This window comes from Kuraishia capsulata, genomic scaffold (assembly GCF_000576695.1).
Source record: "Kuraishia capsulata CBS 1993 genomic scaffold, Kuraishia_capsulata_scaffold_3, whole genome shotgun sequence".
Classification (NCBI taxonomy): domain Eukaryota; kingdom Fungi; phylum Ascomycota; class Pichiomycetes; order Pichiales; family Pichiaceae; genus Kuraishia; species Kuraishia capsulata.
The window spans coordinates 141,354-161,307 of record NW_019172952.1 but is presented as its reverse complement, the minus strand read 5'-3'; the positions used below and the strand labels follow the sequence as shown (position 1 = coordinate 161,307).

The 19,954-nt window shown below is 46.0% G+C and overlaps 10 protein-coding genes across 10 annotated transcripts; 4 read left to right on the top strand and 6 right to left on the bottom strand.

Moving 5' to 3' along the window:
* Positions 1-85: 85 nt before the first annotated feature.
* Positions 86-1,144, bottom strand: KUCA_T00002323001 (uncharacterized protein; the record flags this gene model as incomplete). Its single annotated transcript, XM_022602564.1, has 1 exon — positions 86-1,144. The coding sequence occupies one exon, from the start codon at positions 1,142-1,144 to the stop codon at positions 86-88; it is 1,059 nt and encodes a 352-aa protein (XP_022458357.1).
* Positions 1,145-1,389: 245 nt separating this feature from the next.
* Positions 1,390-2,892, bottom strand: KUCA_T00002322001 (uncharacterized protein; the record flags this gene model as incomplete). Its single annotated transcript, XM_022602563.1, has 1 exon — positions 1,390-2,892. The coding sequence occupies one exon, from the start codon at positions 2,890-2,892 to the stop codon at positions 1,390-1,392; it is 1,503 nt and encodes a 500-aa protein (XP_022458356.1).
* Positions 2,893-3,645: 753 nt separating this feature from the next.
* Positions 3,646-4,143, top strand: KUCA_T00002321001 (uncharacterized protein; the record flags this gene model as incomplete). The annotated part of the gene is made up of 1 exon (XM_022602561.1): positions 3,646-4,143. The coding sequence occupies one exon, from the start codon at positions 3,646-3,648 to the stop codon at positions 4,141-4,143; it is 498 nt and encodes a 165-aa protein (XP_022458355.1).
* Positions 4,144-4,242: 99 nt separating this feature from the next.
* On the bottom strand, positions 4,243-5,610 carry KUCA_T00002320001 (uncharacterized protein; the record flags this gene model as incomplete). Its single annotated transcript, XM_022602560.1, has 1 exon — positions 4,243-5,610. The coding sequence occupies one exon, from the start codon at positions 5,608-5,610 to the stop codon at positions 4,243-4,245; it is 1,368 nt and encodes a 455-aa protein (XP_022458354.1).
* A 568-nt stretch (positions 5,611-6,178) lies between these two features.
* KUCA_T00002319001 (uncharacterized protein) lies at positions 6,179-7,489 on the bottom strand (the record flags this gene model as incomplete). The annotated part of the gene is made up of 1 exon (XM_022602559.1): positions 6,179-7,489. One exon carries the CDS (start codon positions 7,487-7,489, stop codon positions 6,179-6,181), a length of 1,311 nt encoding a protein of 436 aa, XP_022458353.1.
* Positions 7,490-8,546: 1,057 nt separating this feature from the next.
* KUCA_T00002317001 (uncharacterized protein) lies at positions 8,547-10,067 on the top strand (the record flags this gene model as incomplete). Its single annotated transcript, XM_022602558.1, has 1 exon — positions 8,547-10,067. The coding sequence occupies one exon, from the start codon at positions 8,547-8,549 to the stop codon at positions 10,065-10,067; it is 1,521 nt and encodes a 506-aa protein (XP_022458352.1).
* Positions 10,068-10,679: 612 nt separating this feature from the next.
* Positions 10,680-12,218, top strand: KUCA_T00002316001 (uncharacterized protein; the record flags this gene model as incomplete). Its single annotated transcript, XM_022602557.1, has 1 exon — positions 10,680-12,218. The coding sequence occupies one exon, from the start codon at positions 10,680-10,682 to the stop codon at positions 12,216-12,218; it is 1,539 nt and encodes a 512-aa protein (XP_022458351.1).
* A 530-nt stretch (positions 12,219-12,748) lies between these two features.
* Positions 12,749-16,699, top strand: KUCA_T00002315001 (uncharacterized protein; the record flags this gene model as incomplete). Its single annotated transcript, XM_022602556.1, has 1 exon — positions 12,749-16,699. One exon carries the CDS (start codon positions 12,749-12,751, stop codon positions 16,697-16,699), a length of 3,951 nt encoding a protein of 1,316 aa, XP_022458350.1.
* A 75-nt stretch (positions 16,700-16,774) lies between these two features.
* KUCA_T00002314001 (uncharacterized protein) lies at positions 16,775-18,262 on the bottom strand (the record flags this gene model as incomplete). Its single annotated transcript, XM_022602555.1, has 1 exon — positions 16,775-18,262. One exon carries the CDS (start codon positions 18,260-18,262, stop codon positions 16,775-16,777), a length of 1,488 nt encoding a protein of 495 aa, XP_022458349.1.
* Positions 18,263-18,612: 350 nt separating this feature from the next.
* Positions 18,613-19,938, bottom strand: KUCA_T00002313001 (uncharacterized protein; the record flags this gene model as incomplete). Its single annotated transcript, XM_022602554.1, has 1 exon — positions 18,613-19,938. One exon carries the CDS (start codon positions 19,936-19,938, stop codon positions 18,613-18,615), a length of 1,326 nt encoding a protein of 441 aa, XP_022458348.1.
* Positions 19,939-19,954: the final 16 nt, after the last annotated feature.

The following is a 19,954-nucleotide window of genomic DNA, read 5'->3' as shown; positions in this document are numbered from 1 at the left end:
CATAAACAAACATAGTCAAGTCGTGCACATACTAAAACGTTATATTACAATTTTTAAACAACCGAAATAACCGTCATCAATTTCTCTAATCTCTACCTGGCGAGAGCTCACGGGTTCTGAAACTGGGGAAGAGATCATCTTCATCAGCTTCAGATCTGTGTGGTGGTCTCGGACCCCTGTTTCCTCTACCGTTTCGCCGGCGGTCGCGGTCGCGGCCGTGGTCATCGCCGTTACCGGGATATCTGTCGTTCTGCCATCTTCCTTCTCCTAACCTTTGGGAAAGTGGCCTAGATAGTTTGGTCACAGTTCTTCCTGCAAACAGATCGTCATCGCCCAGCGTGATCTTCTCGTTTCCACGTTCGTCGGCTGTGTCCTTCTCACCGGTGATCAGGTCCTCCACTCCTGCCCATCTGCTGTTTGAACGGCGAGCCTCACGGCTTCTGTAATTATCTGTCGAAGAAGTATCTGAGTTGCTATTGGAGTTCCCATTCTTCTTGTTCAGGTAGTTCTCGTAGTAATTCTTCTTCGTCTTGCCGATTCTCTGGTCAGCTTCGGGCTCACCATGGAGGAGATAGTATCGAGAATACTGCTTTGCACCTTTCACCTTTGCATCGGCAAAAGTAGCCTTTCTGGCAAATAGCTTCACATCCGGATCTTCAGTGGGAGCCGAGCCGCCAACAGCAGCACGAACAAACGGCTTGCACTCTCTTTCCACGTTCTCTGCGTTCGAAAGATCCAAGTCTTGAGCTTGTAACAGCAAGCTGAGAGCCTCAGTGGCGGCTTCTTCGGTCTCAAAGACAGCGTTCAATGACGTGTCATTGATCCATTCCAAACGGCAATCAAATCGTGCGAACTGGTCCTTGGTTGCGAACGAGTAGCCAGGCTTTATATAGTGATCAATAAACAATTTGACTTCTCTAGTTGAGAGATCATCAACTCCACGCAAATTGATTGCGGTTCCACGAATTTCTTCGGGCGAATGCTCTTGCAAAGCAGGTTCTGCTGTCTGTGTCAACTCAGGCTCGGGGTCGACATTTTGCAGATGTGGAGGCGGAACGGAAACAGCAGGAAGATCCACATCGATGTCAATATCAATATCGTCATCCTGTTGTATAGTGGTCAGTTTGTCAGCAAAACTAGACATTTTGAGGCTGGTTTGGAGAGTCGTGAACAGAAGCTGTTTTGCTGGCGATGAATAGTGAGATGGGGCCGTTAGAAGGGTTTGTTGAAAAATAACCAGGGCTCCTGTGCATTTGATCAACAGTTCAGCTTGAACCACATTCTCGAGAGCACCAGAGAGTTGCTGGAGAGTGAAGAAAATATTTTGCAAACCAATCGAGGAGTAGATTTATTTAAGAATAAAATACACAGCAGGTACATCAAATTTTTCTATGTCAAACACAATGCAGCAAGAAAGGTAAATGCAGACAAGAGCAGTCCTGAGCCGTAGGTGATGTTTGGAGGTGCGTCGCCTTTGCTTGACTCGGCGGAAGATCCAGACGACGCAATTAGTGCAGTCGAATAATACGACAATGAGGAAGCGGCAGTTATTTGATCAGGTCCGGAATTGAGGGTATACGTTGACGAGTAATGCTTGGCCTTTTTGGCGGAGGGGACACCCTTCTTTGTGATTTCGCGGATACTCTCGGTTCCAGTGGCATCACTGGCTTGGGCCAACGAAATTTCATAATTATGCAAATCGTAGACAACATAGGCGTTTCTCAAAAAGTCGTCCCCAAGGCTGAAGTATGCATCGTAATTGTAATCGTAATGAGTCTTAATTCCAGATATGCACTTCCCAGCGTGCTTGAAAACCAAAGACGTTAGGGGAACTTGAATCTTTGCACCTGTAAAGTCAAAAGTGAGGGTTGTGTTGCTTATCTGATCGCAATCATAGTAGTATTGGTCGATGTCTTCGTCCCAAGTGGCATTTGTGAAGTTGTGCAGGTTATCGTAAAGCGCTGAAGGGAACGTCGAGAACGCGGCTGAACTTTTGAGAAGAGCCAAGTATCTACCCTCGGCAAAAACTGCAGCCTCGTCATTTTTCTGGAGAGTGATCTCGGACAAAGTGATTGACCAGCTTCCTGCGTAGTTCGACGTGATATCTGCAGACCCTGCGCTTTTGACGGTAATTAGGTCACCATCGTACTTTGAGGAATCAACTCCGCCGAACAGAATTGAGCCCTCATTTTTCTCTGAATTGGCCAGAAATATGGAGTAAGATGGAGTGTTAATGAGTCCTTGTTCTGCCATTTTCATAGGCAGATTTTGATAAGTTTCGTTATCAGGGTAGGTAACGTACGACAGTTCACCTCCTATTGGGCCAATTCCAAGAACAGGCGTGAAATTCGCCGCATACACCCCGAAACTCATTTCTCCAACGCTAACGTTGTTCACGGATACCACGTCATAGGCCCAGTACCCAGTTCCATTTTTATAGTTGAAATAATCTGCAAAGGATGTCTCGTTTTTATTGAACGTGGATGAGGCGTTTGCGTCAAACCCTCCCACACCACCACACCCAGAGACTGTTGCATCGATATAGGCAGAAGGTGTAGATCCATAGACCAAATTGGTGGCTGTGGTTTCAGTTGAAGTAGCATTTGCTGCCTGAGAGCAGCCCTCCGATCCATCTTCGAAGACAAAGAGATCTGAAGATCCGGTGTCCAGCACAACGAGGAAATCTTGAGGTGGGGTTCCAATGGAGATGTTCAGCTGGTAGTGTGTGACTGCGTTATTCAAGACAAATTCTGCATAGTCGACGGAACTATCGCGTTTGGACAGGGTTTCGTCATGAGATCTTCTCAAAACGTCAAAGTTGTGTTGCACGATCTTCAAGCCTTTGACTCTCTCGAGCAAAGCCAGAGCAGCAATGACTTTGAAAAGCTTCATTAACAAAATTGGCAGCCACGCAGTAAAGAAAGCTGATCTCAAGAAAAACTATTTACCCTGCTGGTTGTTCTTTAGATTCAAACATTATGCAGCTGCCCCCCATTTTAAATAACCTAGTTGTAGGACGCAGAGTCGCTTGTGGCGCAAGTCCCAAATGTTACATTGATTCTAATGCAGATGCAATGCAGTACCGGAGCCTTAATTTATGCACGACATAAACTTTCTTTGAAAATTGTCCAATAACAAGGCGCGATTTAGCAGTAGCAGCAGCAGCCGCAACGCACGACTTCAATAGTGTAGGTGTGGATGCCTAAAGTAATCTAAATCTACATTCAGATAGCCGGGATGGTACGAATAGTGCGAAAAGCGGAGTTTCGTGATTGGATGAGATTATGCATACTTCAGGCTGTTGCAATTGAATAAAAAAATGGTCAATTCTGCGCCTTAATAGCGTAATTCAATTTTGGACTTCGTACAGATGGATGGAAGTTAATCCATTCAGTCTATTCATGCCAAGTCATGCTAAGCCATAGGGCTTATTTTTTCCTCTGTCAATGTGTTAAGGATGCGGCGATGCAGACGCCTTATTGCCTACGACGCCCGAGGGCTGGGTCGTCCAAACCGGGCCCGTTCCGGGATTGAGGTCGTGTCTGAACACAACTAATTTTTGCTGGAAAGTTTCAGAGCCTGGCTTTCATGATATCAGACGCACCGCGGTGGGCTACGGTATTATCCAATTCTCAACGGCCAGACATGCTAGGATTTATAGGAGTGCGAGCATCTTTGAGGTCGGTAAATATCCAGACTGCCTTAAGAGCAAGCAGGTCAATTTCGTTGGTCCCAGATCTTTCAAAGCTCAAGCTGAAAGAACAGCCTCCAGGATACATCATTGGAACGGTTAACGATGCGTACACCCCACCTGATATGGACCAATATCACGGTTCTTTCCACTGGTCTTATGATAGGGTCATTGCAACTGCTATGGTTCCGCTGACCCTGGCGCCTTTTGTTGCCGGTGTGGATATTCCGCTGGTTGACACCCTTCTCTCTTCGCTGATTCTGTTCCATTCGAGAGCTGGTTTCCAGAGTTGTATCACGGATTATATACCGAAGAGGGTTTATGGTGTCTGGCACAAAGTGGCTATGGGACTTTTGAATCTGGGCTCTTGGGTTTCTATTTACGGTATATATCTTTTGGAGACGGAGGGAAACGGGCTTTTCAATCTGGTGAATCAGATTTGGATTAGCTAGCTACAGGTATCCGTTCGAGGGTATGACATATATTTCTGCCATATTTGCTACTACTTATGAATCATATTTTTCACGTTCTATTTTTTGATGTACAAAGCGTTAGACTGAGAGCTCCAAGGCGTCAACTCTAGAGAGTGAGCCCTGCGCAGTACCGTAATTCTCATGGGGGGTTTCATGAAATGTCGACGAAGACGTCTCAAGAGATTTGTTTGGTGTCTCGTTATTGCACGAGACCATGCTAGATCTCTTTTGAATGAATATTGACAGAATGACATTTGCTCCTACCAGACCAAGCGGCAAATACAACGCGTGATGATACTGCATGATCATCTCATCTTTGATCTCAATGTCAACTGCAAGTTTGGCCTGACCAATAATCGAAGCCAGACTGGCAGTTGTAGCGGCTATCAGTAGTTCCACCGAGGTGTTGGCTATTCCAGGAACCAGGTCTCGGATCTCTACAGGGGTTGTCACGACCAGCGTTTGCATGGAATTGTAGAAGGCAATAGAACAGCCCAAACCCGCAAGGATTAGCCCTGGAAATCCATATTTCCAGTAGCTCTTTGTAGTGTAGTCCAATTGTGTGAGAAGAATAGCTCCTGCCAACTGAATCAGACCTCCAATGGTGATCATGATCTTTGGGGAAATTTTCCCATAAAAGTACCCAACTGGAAAGGACGCAAGCAAAATGGAAATTGGGCCAACTATGGTCTTAACAGCAGCAATGACTGGCGAATTTAGTGCCACATACTGGTAAATCTCCAACGAACACAAGATCATGGTGACCATCCCACTGAATGCCAGTCCAACAGCTATGTTGAACACGATGAAGTTTGGAATTCCCCACGCTGATGGTGGGATCAAAAGTTGAGTATTTTTGAATAACTTTATCATGAAAACAAGTCTCCACTCCCACAAAAAATGGAAGCCTATGAGTAAAACACCGAATATCATGGGAACATAAGATCTTGGAGACCTCCACCCAAACCCGCCCTCGGTCACTCCCGTTACGAATAGCAGAATTCCTGATAATACCATAAAAACACCAAAAACATCTAGATCTCTAATTCTTTTGGAATTTTTTGGCACAGGATCGATACAGAAGAGACCCAGAATGGCAGTTAACAGAGACAATCCACCAAAAAGATAGAACACTCCTCGGTAACCGATAGGGATCAGAGCAAACGCACCTCCGAAAACAAAACCCATCCCTGCAGAAACTGTCATGAGAACAGTAACTACACCCATCGCAAGATTCAAAGCCTTTCCCTCAAAGGAATGGCCAATCAATGCATATGAGGATGGTACTGTAGATGCTGCAGCAATGCCCTGTAGGGCCCTAAACACAATTATTGCATACAAATTCTCCACCGATGCCGCGATCACAATCAAGACACCCAGGAAAAACATTCCACAGACATATTGATAATGATGGCCAACGATGTCACCGAATCTTCCAAAGATCATGACAAAGCTGGCGAAGCACAGCGAGTATGCAGACATCAACCAACTCGCTATTGGCGAGGATACGTTAAATTTTTGTTGAATTTGACCAAGGGAACTCACACCCACAGTTAAGTTAGCATTAACTATCCACTGAGCTGAGGAAATGACCAGAAAAACCAGAACTGGGTGGCTGGTGTAGGGCTTGATGATGGTCCTCAGCCCGAGCGCATATTGTTTGGTCCTCTTGAGCATGATCCTGCAGGAAGCTATGCACGAACAATCAGATAACACAAATATGATTCAAAAGCTCTCCATATTATCAAGAACAAACTTCTTTTCATTAGATTGACCATCACGCCCCTTGCAAATACTTGTCAGCAACGGTCTTTGGAGAAAATCTTTGCTGCGGCTGCATTTTTGGGCTGTGCAGTGATAGGATCCGTTACATATTGAATCAGAGGCGACTAAGAGCAGGCTAATGACCATTCTCTGTTCCGCAGTGGACAGTCTACCTCTATTCTGGTCTTGATGAATAAATAGGTGTGGCGAATCGTTTTCACACCTCAATAATCTTATACTGTATATTTTCTCACAATAAGCATGCATTTCCGTCTGTCCATTCATCTATAGCCTTCAAATCCTTAACCTCATTTGAACCTCCAAACCTGCCCTGCCTGTGCAGAATATTTCTAGATTCCGCTTGCTCCGGTCTCCATTTCCAGGCATTTCTCCTGATAGAGTCCAAAGCTTTGTCACCCTCAAGAACCACCGTCGAAATATATTTTCCTATGATGGGCATGAATTTGAATCCTTGACCGGAGTCCCCAGTAGCAAGAACTAAACCTTTGTGATCTGGGTGGTTGCCAATTAAAAAATGCCGGTCTGTGGTATCAGTACACCAGCAGATCTTTGCTACTGAAAATTTCCTTCTGGCCAACTGAGGAAACACCTGCTTCAAAAAGGAGCGCATTTGTCTTTCCGCTTCGATAGGAATTTGGTTTCTGTAGGAAGGTACAGAAACGCCAGTGTGCTTGTCTATGTTGACGTAGCCAGGAAACTCGTTACAGAACTTGAGCTCGTTGTTTCTGTCTGGTTCAAAAAAAAATCCTTCATCAAGATTCAATACAACGGGCGAGTTTTTCAGTGAAAGAGCCTCTTCTTCGCTGAGCTGGATGTGTCCAACGGTGAAACACTTCGCAAGAAGCTGTCCCTTATAGTCTAGCAATTTTATGCTACTTGCTCCAGCAGCTATTACAACCACATCCGACTTGATTATGTCGCCGGAGAATGTCCTAACGCCAGAACAGCTGCCATCTTCTTTGTATAACAACTCTTCAGCCGAGCCAAGCACAAACTCGGCTCCAAGTCTGCTACACTCTTCGGCCGCTCTTTGTAAGGCAAGACTAGCAAAGGTCCAACCGCACTTTTCAGACTGAAAGTAACCCATCCAGTCCTTGAACCTCTTATCATCCAAACTCAAGTCGGTGATTTTGTGTTCGATCGCTATTGTGGGGAATTTAACCAGTTGGGCAAAGTCTTCTGGAGAAGTCAACGGTGTGGCCTCAACCCCGATCTCTTTTAGTCTGGCCAACCTTCTTGAAATTTCTGCAGCTGCTTCGTTACCGGTAGCACCATATACAATTCCAGTTTCGTGGAATGCCGGTTTGTACACCGGATCGGTCCTCCAACACTCCAGAGACTCCAGAGCCAGACTGGAGTAGAACTCGTTCTCCACTGTGGACTGAAAGATTTTGTTAATATCATTTCCTGCAGATAGAGGAGATGGTACCACAAAAGGATCCAAGAGTTTCACACTTTTGTGGCCTTTGCGAAGAAGCTCCAAAGCTGTGGAAAGACCAAAAGTACCAGCCCCAATAATCAGCACTTGATGTGATTCCATGTCGTCGTATGGCAATTGCTACTTAGACCAGCCTAAGTACTCGGATTTTCCAGTCTTAAATAACGAATATCCTTTCTTTGATGTTTCAAAAGTGGTAAGATTTTAGTGAAAAATCGTCTGGTTGATAATTTGATATTTCACCCAACGGGGATGTCGCGTCGACCTGCCTTTCGCGTTCGAACTAAAGATGATGCTGAAGTAGAAAGAGACACCAGTCAAAGGTTTTTCTCTATTCAACGTGAAAATGTATATTGCCAGCTTTTGGATCCTCTATATTCCCGAATTTTCACTGCGCAAACCATCCGAGTATCTCAGGACTATAAGATCAAGTGCTCATGCATCTATGAAAACCACCAAAAACCTCAATATTAGCCCAGCATATCCTATGGCTGCTGACAAGTAAAGCAGTCTCTAGAAAATATAAACGGCTCTGAAATCGCTCCTCACTAGTGAACATTCCCTAGTCCCTCGACCCCATCGAGATAGTAACGCTCAGAACGGTTTCCGGCTCATCGCTCTTATCTGCCCAGTTTCTAAATTGGGAAATATGCGGAAACGAGGGAAGGTGCAGACGACGATCCATTTCCGAGATGGTTCGAGGGCATTTATGGGTTCTTAACTCTTCTGTTCGTCTCGACATTCTTCTTTTGAACATGGTACCCCAGTGTCTATTGTGATGGGAAGGACCAAGAAGTATGGGGAAAGAAGCCGAAATGGCTGTGCTACTTGCAAAAAGAGGAGAGTCAAGTGCGACGGTGAGTGAAACATTCTAAGGCCATGCGGAATGACTGAGAACTAACTAAACCTGTCCGCTTCAGAAGTCCATCCACGCTGCACAAACTGTAGCAGATTGAAGCTCGATTGTTTTTATGTGAACACGTTTTTATGGGAGGACGAGGCTTATGATCGAGGGATTGCTTTTGGAAGGTCTACCCAGGGTAGGAACCTACGCAATGAACTGGGAGATGGAAAACGCATCACCACTCTGTCAAAACAGGTTGCCGAGAATATAACAGTGCAATGGAACTTGCCACATAACCGTGTTTTCTTTGTGAATATGACACCCAAAGATTATCACACGGGGAAGGCTTCTCTCGATCAGACAGATGACTACGACGGCACTCTTATGACCACCGGTCCTGAAAAAAAAAAAGCAGGAACTTCCCCGATACCTATCGGGACTCACGATCACAGAAATTTTATGGGAACTATTATGGAGGGTGTGAATGTGGATGAGATATTCATGAAGTTGTTTGGAGAAGTGCCTCTTTCACCTCCTCTAATGTCTATCGCGATGACTTCATACAATACCTCACAGAGCCTCACAATGTTGCCGATACATTCCAATCTCGCTGGAATTAGCCCTGTGGAGCAGCAACTGCTTAACTACTTTGTGACTGCAATATGCCCGTATTGCATCTGCTACCCCAACATCAAACAGCCTGCGCAGCCCAACCCGGAGATGAACCCATACTTGTATCTGATTGTTCCCCTGGCTATGAGATCCACCATAGTGTTTAACGTGTTAATAGCTACCAGTGCCAAACAACTTGTAATGTTGGGAGAAAAAGAATATTCCAAGATCGCAACTTCTTACACAGCCAAGGTGTTGATTGAGCTGCCCGATATCATTCAGTCGAAGCAGAAGAACAACGACGCCGACTGGGATGATGTTTTGACGGTAATTATTATGCTCTGTTTTACGGATATTGCTTCCAATTGTGGAAGTTCATGGCTGGTACATCTGAATGGCGCGAAACAATTTTTAAGGGACTCCAGCGTCCGAAATAGCATGAGCCCCATAAGCAAGTTTTTTGTGAGGTACTTTGTTTCCCACGAAGTGATGGGAGAAACCTCATGGGAAAACCGAGCTGGCCGAGTGAATGCTATTCCACAGCCCATTGCAGACGATCAGTACATGTTGAGACTGAAAAACGATTATTCAACCGATATTGATCTGGTACTGGGATGTAGTCCTTATCTCATCACTCTCATCCACAAGACTAATGTTCTCGGGGCATGCTACGAGGATTTGGAGCTGGAAGCTCCTGAAGATAGAGTTGACTTTGAGAATGATATTCTGGAGAAGAAAGAGATCCTCAGCCAAGAAATCACCAACATGGTGCAACGCTTTGATTCGTCTGACGAATCGGCGACTCATGTCCGCACAATTGCCGAAATCAAAAAACTTGCGGCCAGGCTTTACTTGTTTGCCAGGGTTGACATAGAAAACAGCTACTATGGTGGTACTTTTGGCACATATCAGTTTGCAGAAAAGATGAGAAAAATCGGAAAGCTGGCGAGTCGTTTGGTGGAACTACAGAAGACGCTACCCGATACATACGTCACTTTACTATGGCCACTGTTTGTACTTGGAATAGTGTGCGCAAATGACGAAGAGATACGGTGGTTTGTTCTTGATGCTCTTACAAGAATGCAAAAGACGAGAGAACTACGGAGTGTCCGCACTGCTCGTACCGTGGTGTTATCTGTCTGGAAAGAGAAGGATCTAGGCCGGCCGTGCGTGAGGTGGAAAGATATACTGAAGGATAAATGTAATACCTTGAGTCTTGCGTGATCCTGGGATTACGTTGGATTTAATTTTTTTCTCAGGGACGTGTTCGTTGCAGTTAAGCACAAAATCAACTTGATATTATGGGTGTGAACTTGATTGGCTTCAACATGTCATTTATGGAAATGGCTCCACTCTTCGCCCAAATTTACCGTCATAATTTAAACTAATATCATGGTATCAAGGAAATAATTTTGAAGCGTAAAAACCAAAAACGAAAACAAACCATAGAATCATCAATATTCAACGCATTCATTTCAATCCAAGCGGGAATTGCAGATTTCCCGATGAGCTGATAAACCGTATCCGGTTTTCGGAATGCTCGTCTAGAGCTGACTACCTGAAAAATTCTTCCTCGGATAAGACAACGAAGTCTCGAAGTACATGCCAATGACCAGGCCAAATGCCTCTGGGGTTTATCTGCGTCTGATCACTTTTTGCTCCATTCTGCATATATATACTAATGCAGGTGGTGAGCTCGCACCTTCGTCGATATACTTAAAGACCTGTGTTTCCGCTGATTGACACTCATAGAACGGTTTCGTGGGTAGATCGATACATTATTCACAGGCAGCTTCAGAACACCCACCTTTTCATCGAAATCCACCTACTTTCACCATGTCAGTTGACAGTTACACCAAGGAGGTACCAGTTGAGGTCTCCGAGATGATCTCCAAAGAGGCTCTCCAGGTCATCCAGACGGCCAAGGCCGACGCAGCCGCCCAGTACTTGGTCGAATTTGATGGGAAATTCGAGCCATTAACTCCGAAGGAGGAGAAATGGGCCATAATGAAGTGCGATCTATGCTTGATTCCTGTTCTGTTTTTCACCGCGACCATGGGTGCTGTTGACAAAGTGTCGCTTGGTACTGCTGCTATCTTCGGGTTCAGAACCGATACCAATCTGGTTGGCCAGCAATACTCGTGGTTAAGCTCTATTATTTTTATTGGATCACTAGTTGGAATGTGGCCTATGTCATACCTTGTTCAACGTTTCAGATTGGGAAAGGTTCTTGCCATTTGCTCCATGCTATGGTCTACCTTCTGCCTTTTACTGTGTGCTTGTCACAGCTTCCCCGGACTCGCTGCCCTTCGCTTCCTCATGGGATTTGTTGAAAGTGCCATTGTTCCCGGTTGCTCGCTCATGATCTCTGTTTTTTACCTGAAGACTGAATCCCCACATCGTACTGCCATCGTCTTCGTGTTTGCTTCTTCGGTCATCAACGGTGCTCTGTCTTCCCTGGCATCCGTATTTGGAAACCAAATTCCAACTTGGAAGTACATATTTATTCTCGTTGGTTCCGTTTCGTTTGTATGGAGTTGTTTCGTGCTCTGGTTTCTTCCCGACTCGCCTTTGAACGCCAGGTTCCTCAATGACAGAGAGAAGTACTTCATGGTCAGAAGAGTGGCTGCTAACTCCACTGGTGTTGAAAACAAAGAATGGAAGTGGTACCAGGTTAAGGAAGCTTTCTTGGATATTCGTGTCTATATTGTGATGCTCTTTAATTTTGGAATCAATATTCCCAACGGTGGTTTGTCCACCTTCTCCAGCATCATCATCAAGAACCTTGGTTTTACCTCCGTCGAATCGTCGCTCATGGGTATGCCTACTGGTGTAATTGCCTCATTATCAACCGTTTTCTTCACCTGGTGGGGAAGTCGGTGGGTGAACCGCCGTTGCTTTGTTTCTATTCTGTCTTTGATAGTCCCATTAGTTGGAGCCGTGGTAGTGTATGCTGTCGACAGATCGAACGTTGCTGGCCAGCTGGTGGGTCTGTACATGATGTACTTCTACTTTGCCTCCTATGTCGTCATTATCTCGCTTGTTCAGGCTAATACTGCAGGTAACACCAAGAAGTCGGTCACATATTCCTTCAACTACCTCGGCTATTGTGGTGGAGCAGTCACTGGATCTCAGACATTCCGTGCCAACCAAGCTCCAAAGTACACAGGAGGATTCATCTCGATGATCGTTGCATATTGTGTCTGTATCCTGCTCTGTGTAGTTTACTGGCTTATTTGTGTTTATCTCAACAAAAAGAAAGAGCTCGCCGATGACAATGAAGCAACCACTGCTTTAGGGCTGGAGGGTCTTGAAGACGAACAGTTACTTGATCTCACCGACATGGAGCAGAAACACTTCAGATACATCACCTAAGCGTGAAGTATGCTCCTTTCTTATTTTTTTCTAAATAACTTTAAACCTCTGTCTTTATTCTCGATTGATGATGGTTGTAGTTGGTGTGCTCTGGGGCCAGAACATGGAAGACACCTACATTTTTTCACCATCAAACTGACTGAATCAAGACTAACAGTTGAGATGACAGCTCTTTATTACCATAAATAACGCTTTTGGGGTTAACCTTTACGAATAAGCTTTCATACCCTTCTGCTTATCGCGGTTCTCAATTCCTTATCGTGCAGCTTGCCTACACACGACCTGGTCGTCTTGACCTGCCTTATCGTCTACACCTTCCCCGGGATTGAAACAGTTTCCGCTCAATCCTAGTTCGTCTCGACTTATACTCTTTGGGAATGCTCGCGTACGGGAACCGTCTGGAAAGGCATTGGAGCCTCAGAAAGGAAATTTCCATTGGCTACAGCAAAATGAAGATTGGTTCAAAAGGGTGCTAGTATCCTTCTGATGTTGAGTAAGAAATGCCAGTTTCAATTACAAAGCCCTCCATCATGACCGTTGCTGAATCTGGAATCTCCATTGCCATAGATAGAGGTGGAACTTTCACCGACGTTATCTACAGATACTCCAACAAGGAAGAGACCTTCAAGCTTCTGTCAGTTGACCCCTCGAACTACAAGGATGCCAATATCGAGGGTATAAGAAGAGTCTTGGAAAAGGTCACTGGCAAGGCCATTCCAAGAGGAGAGCCATTGGACACTTCGCCAGTCTCGTCCATTCGTCTGGGAACAACAGTTGCTACAAATGCCCTTCTGGAGAGGAAGGGAGCCCGTTGCGCTCTCGTAACCACCAGAGGCTTCAAAGATCTGCTCCATATTGGAGATCAATCTAGGCCAGATCTTTTTGCACTCAATATCGTGAAACCTGGCGTTCTTTTCGAGAAGGTGATAGAAGCAGATGAAAGAGTGACTATGCCTGCGTTCTTGGTGGATCCTACCAGTTACGATGCCAAAGATATGATTGACGGAAAAAAATATGTTGAGGGCGAGACCAAGGAGGTCTTCGAGATCATGAAGCCCTTGGATAAAGTGAAAATTACGCAGGATTTGAAGAAATTGAAGTCCGAAGGCATTGAGTCTGTTGCTATTGTTTTTATTCATGGATACAATTTCCAAAGACACGAAAAAGAAGCCGGCGAGATTGCCAAATCGTTGGGTTTCAAGAACGTTTCTCTATCACACGAGCTTCTTCCTGTGATCAAAGCCGTTCCTCGTGGTCAATCAACTGTAGTAGATGCTTATTTGACCCCCATAGTCAAAGATTACATCGAGAATTTCTTGTCTGGTTTCAGACAGGACTTTGAAGATCATACCAGAATTGAGTTCATGCAATCTGATGGAGGATTATGTTCATGGAAGAACTTTTCCGGTTTGAGATCGTTGCTTTCCGGTCCAGCTGGTGGTGTAGTTGGTGAGGCAAAAACCTGCTATGATCCAAATTACAATACACCAGTGATTGGGTTCGATATGGGTGGAACTTCCACCGATGTCTCCAGATACGCCGGCGAGTTTGAGTTTTCGTTCGAAAGCATAACTGCTGGTATCAAGATCGCGGCTCCTCAGCTCGATATCAACACGGTAGCTGCTGGAGGTGGGTCCATTCTGACCTATAAAAACGGAGTTTTCGCTGTGGGACCAGAATCTGCTAGTGCTCACCCAGGGCCTGCCTGTTACCGCAAGGGTGGTCCATTGACAATCACCGATGCCAATCTCTTTACTGGCAGAATAATACCGGAGTATTTTCCCAAGATCTTTGGCCCCAACGAGGATGAGTATTTGGATTATGAGATTACAAAGTCCAAGTTTGAGGAGCTGGCCAAGGTGGTCAATATCGATAACCCAGGGTTTCCCAAGACTCCTCAGGAAATCGCACTCGGATTCCTGAAAGTTGCCAACTTCCAGATGGCGAAACCCATCAGGGATCTGACTGATGCGAAAGGTCACGACGTCTCCAAACATGCTCTGGCATCGTTTGGTGGTGCTGGTGGCCAGCACGCTGCTGCTATAGCCAAGGTGCTCAAGATCAACAAGGTCTTAATCCACAGACATTCCTCGATTCTTTCTGCTTTTGGCATTCTTCTGGCGGACGTCGTCAACGATCAGCAACAACCCGTAGCTGCCGTATACTCAGAAAAATCCAGAGACGAGCTATTGGAGAAGTGCCAGTTGCTCAAGAAGAAGGTCAACCAAGATCTTATAGAACAGGGAGTCAGCCCAGAAACCATTGACTTCAAGACATACTTGAACATGGGCTACAAAGGCTCCGATACCAGAATCATGATATTACAGCCAGACGACCTTGATTTTGCTCGTGAGTTTTATGCCATTCACGAGCGTGAATTTGCTTTCAATGACATGGACAGAGATGTCCTGGTCTCGGACATTCGCGTAAGAGGAACCGGTAATGCCTCAGAAAAGATGTCCGAGAGGTCAGCATATGAAGACTTCGACAAGATTCCTAAGATTGCCATGGAGAAATCAGATTGCAGCCTCAAAACACCCATCATCTTCGATGAAGGCACTCTGGAATCAGGAATTTACTTCCTGAACGCTCTCGAAGTTGGAAGCGTGATTGTGGGACCAGCCTTAATCTTGGACTCAACCCAGACTTTGCTGGTTACTCCTGATTCCAGAGCCACCATATTACCAAGACACGTCGTTTTAGAGGTTGATGTCGAGTCCAAGACCACGCTTAGTCATGACCATGTTGATCCCGTGCAACTGGCTATTTTCGCCAACAGGTTCATGTCGATTGCAGACGATATGTCCCGGACCCTTCAGAAGATCTCGGTGAGTGCCAACATCAAGGAAAGAATGGACTATTCGTGTGCTCTTTTCGACAACGAGGGAAATCTCACAGCAAATGCGCCCAACGTTCCAGTCCATCTGGGCTCGATGTCTGCTGCCATTAGATACCAGTTGGAGTACTGGAAGGACGATCTCAGAGAAGGCGACATTCTTTGCACAAATTCTCCCAGCGTAGGAGGAACCCATCTTCCTGATATCACCATAATCTCACCAGTATTTCACGAAGGAAAGATCCAGTTTGTTGTCGCAGCCCGTGCGCATCACTCCGAGATCGGTGGAAGTGCGCCTGGTTCATCCTCTTCTTATGCCCGAGAGATATACGAGGAGGGTGTGAACATCGAAACCTGGAAAATTGTCTCTGGTGGAAATTTTGATTATGAGGGCTTGACCAAACACTTTGTGGAGGGTCCCAGAAGGTACGGAGTTTCTGGAACCAGGAACATAGACGACAATCTGGCGGATTTGCGTGCCCAGATTGCCTCCAACCAGCGTGGTATTCTCCTTTTGAAAGAACTTTTCAACGAGTATGGAAGCGAAACAGTGTTGTTCTATATGAGAAACGTCAAGAAGACGGCAGAGATGGCAGTGCGGAATTTCTTGAAGACGTATTCCACCGAGAATGCTGACAAACTCCCTCTTAAAGCAGTTGATTATATGGACGACGGATCCAAAATCTGCGTTTCGATCGATATCGATGCCAACGAAGGATCTGCAGTGTTTGACTTCACAGGCACATCCTTGGAGTCGTATAGCAATTTGAATGCACCACGCTCCATCACCTTCTCAGCCGTTGTATATGCCCTTAGATGCCTGGTCAACATGGACATCCCCTTGAACCAAGGGTGTTTGGACCCATGTGAGCTCATAATCCCGGAAAACAGTCTCATCAACCCAAGTCCATATGCTGCTGTGTGTGCCGGAAACGGAATGACATCCCAAAGACTCACCGACTGTATCTTCAAGGCCTTTGGTCAGACCTCTGCCACTGGTGGATGCATGAATGGCCTGAACTTTGGTACAGGCGGTGAGAACGAGAAGGGCGAGCTGATCAAAGGATTCGGCTACACAGAGACGATTGGCCAGGGAAATTGCGCTGGAATCATCGAGAAGGATGGCGTGAGATACGGGTTCCATGGATTTTCAGGAACCCAGACCAACATGACCAATACCAAGATCACCGACCCAGAAGTGCTCGAGCACCGTTATCCATGCCTGTTGATTGAATACTGCATCCGCGAGAACAGCGGTGGTATCGGGAAATTCAACGGAGGAAACGGTCTCACCAGAGAGATCCAGTTCAACTCTCCGGTCCACCTCTCGCTCGTCACCCAGAGAAGAGTTCATAGTCCATGGGGCATCTATGGAGGTGGTGATGGTCAAAAGGGTGAGAACTATCTCGGTAGAAACAGAGGAAACGGAGTAATTCAGTGGATTCAGCTGCCTTCACTCGCAGAGATTGAAATGAGAAAAGGTGATATCCTCAAGGTTCACACTCCTGGTGGTGGTGGATTTGGTCGAGTAGACGATACCGATGAGTTTTGGGGATTGACCTCACAGAAAAATGGAAAGCCATTCATTCCTTTGGCGGCAGGATCTGTTGGAGCCATGAAAGAGGCTGCTAGCACGTCCCAATGAGTACAAGCCTTGAGCGATCACCCACCAAAATGTCCATATATTTTTAGACGTCTTCAAATAAACAAAACTGCTTTATCATGCTTCAGAACAAACCATGGAAACGATCTTTTCTTTCATCTGATTGCAATCATTCCCGCCAAACTTTTCACCAAGAGTAATGTACGTAAACCTCCCAGCCCAACGATATTTATCCACCATTACCCACTCTATCAACATCTTCCCATTGTACTTAACATCACACGAAAACCCGTCTTGCTCTGGTATAATGCCCTGGTTCAATTCGGCCCATAGAACGTCAGAAAAAGTCGGTGCACATCGACTTTTCAGATTAATGAACTTGGCGAGTTTGAATTTGAAGACCTGCGTCTTTGCAATCCTCTCAAACAGAAACTTCTGAAATTGATCTCTGGTAGCAGCGTGCTTTTCCGCTTCTTCTAGTATACTCGCAAGCTCGAACTTGCGCATATGGTGAAGCCTAATGAGCTCTAGCGCAGCAGCATCAAAGGCCCTCACAAACGCAGGAGAAACTTGGATGTTGGTTCTCTCAAATCGCTTCAAAATCCCTGCTTTCTGCAATATAGACACCGATTTGTTGAATAGTTGACGTCGTATTTCCGGGTTAATGAAAGGTCGAGTCTCGACAAACACCGGTGCAATCTTGTCGTAGCTATTGCTCGTAGTAGACCTCTCCAATATCCAAAGAAGAATGCGAATCTTTGAAGATTCGATAAAGTGTTCGCTCAGGCCAAATTTTGACTTGGGTACCTTGCGCTTACGGCCGCGTTTTCGCCTGTTCTTGAGGGTATCGTACCTGGTGATCGTGTACCTTTTTGGTATAACTTTGCGTACATTGATCGGTCCTGGTGGTTTAGGAAATAGCCCTACAACGTTGTTGTCACGTCGTAGTCTATCTGTTAGTAATTGCGTTTTCTCGGGATGGTAATCGTACCGAGCCAAGAACATCCTTCTGTGCTCCAGTACGAACTTAGCCCATGCTATCTCCTTCTCCAGGAAGTTCAGCTCGTGATAAAAATGAATCGCTCGTGCTTCCATTTCCATAGTATTGTCCCGTTTGTAGTATTTGATCCTACCGGTAACAAGAAGCAAACAGTTTTCTTCCAACATCCGAGGGATCTTTCCATTGGACCAGACCACCGAGTCCACAACACACGTGATCGGTGTTTGCGACGACATGTCCTTAACATATATAAACCGCAAATCGGGCTTATTCGGTAGTTGAAACACCTTTGTAGCGGTCCACTGGCCGCATATGGTGACCGACTGGATGGGCACGTTCCCCAGCATCTTGACCGACTTGTTGCTCAGACTGAAAGGCACGTAAGGCGCGTACGTCTTCTTGAGACTAACACATGCCCTTATGTCCCTGATAAATATTGGAATGCTTTTACCCGCTGCCAGAGTCGGACACTTCCTCAAAGTGCGCATGTTGTAGTAGGGCACTCCGTTGCGGTAGAACACTACGTCCTTGTTCACGGGCGATTCGCCCTCCAGCTGAAGAGGCAGCTTATCAGGAGCAACAGGGCTCAGCGAGGTACCTTCCATAAAGATCCTGTCAAAGTTTGATACAAAAAACGCGAATTCTGGTTGAAATAACGCGGTAGAAACTTCGCTGCACTTCTAGTTGTATACATTTAGAGTATGAGCCCGGGTGGATCAATTAATCTGTCACGACACTACTCTTTTACTGCGGTCTTCCTTTTGAAGCGATTTTGTTGCTACAAAGCGTCGTTTCCGCAATGAATTCGATTAGTTACAATATATAGAACAGGCTGGAAGATCGCGTCCAAAAGGACATTTATTAGTGAGCCTGTCAATGGAGACAAACAGGTTGTAACCATGGGTATGAGAGAGACAGAACATGACAGTGGATGTAGAGCGAATTTTCACGTCTTTCATTTCAAACTTGCTTGGAGAGATGCCGAGGATGTGGACGTTTGGAGATCGGTTCTCTCGTCAAACAGAGAAGTGGTGGTAGAGTCACCCGCAGATACCGGAGTGGCAGCCCGAGCGGGAGCCGACTTGGAATGGTTTGGCGGGCTTGGAGTGCGTGAACTTTTCTGAGAAGTGGTCTGGCGAGACGACAGACTAGACAACTCAAACGCTTCGTCGAAAGGGGCATTCACACCTGCTTCCTCGTCTAGCTGGTCAAGAGGCATCTGGTAAAACACAGGCGCAAGCGGGTCGTTTCCATGGATGTCGAACTTCGAGATAGAAGTATAGGAAAAGCGGCAAAAGCATTTGGGGTTGATTATGGGAAGAGACGTGTATTTGACGTACGAGAAGAAAGTCAGAGCCATGGTGGCTCCCGCAGTCAAATCGAAAAAGTAATGGTGTGTCAAATACATCGTAGACCACCACAACCAGCACACATATGCGCACCAAAGAGGCGTCATAGAGGGAAACAGGTACATCAGGAACAGAGCATCCATAGAAGCACACCCAGAGTGTAATGACGGAAAAGCTCCAAAAACAACCGGAGCGTTGCTGAAGGTGGTGGTGTACATATCAAAGCCAAAAAAGTCGTCTATCCTACCCAGACCACCTGGAGATCCGTTCATGTCGTAGTTGGCTGGTTCCAGCCCATGGAGCAATTTGTACCATGGTGGAGCTGCAGGAAACATGTTTTGTATAATGACCCCGATCAAATTCATGTAACCAAAGGCAAACGCGTAAGATCTGACAGCAGTGGGAGGGCCAAAGATAAAAGTCAATCCAGCAACAATGAAAGGGCCGGAAAAGTGGATGATTCCGTAGGGAAACCATGCAAACAGGTCCAGAACCCGGTTTGTGGTGGCAGCAAGCAGGTCACTAAGATTGTCACCATACAAAATGGTTTCCATGGATGGCAAAACTTTGACGCTGATTGGCGGTTTCCACGAGTGTGGGATCTTTCCCGAACTGAAGAAAAGAGCCACCCACGCCAACACCGGTAGACCGTGGAGGAAGAACTGGCCCGTTATGGGCATAGCCACCAGCGTTCCAAGAACAGCGACAGCCGCTAGTTTAAAGAAGATGCTGATGTCCAACACACAAAGCACGAAAAAGAACACGCTAGCAATGAATGAGTAGTGCGCGATCTCCAGTTTGGACAGTTTGTAGCCGTTGATCACCGGACGAGGGTCTTTGCTCGTTAGAAAGCTTCCGAGCGCCTGGCCACTTCTTTTCCATGTTATGAACTCGTCGTAAAGCCGCTGTACAACTTGGACTGGCGACAACATGCTTGTATGTGTAGAT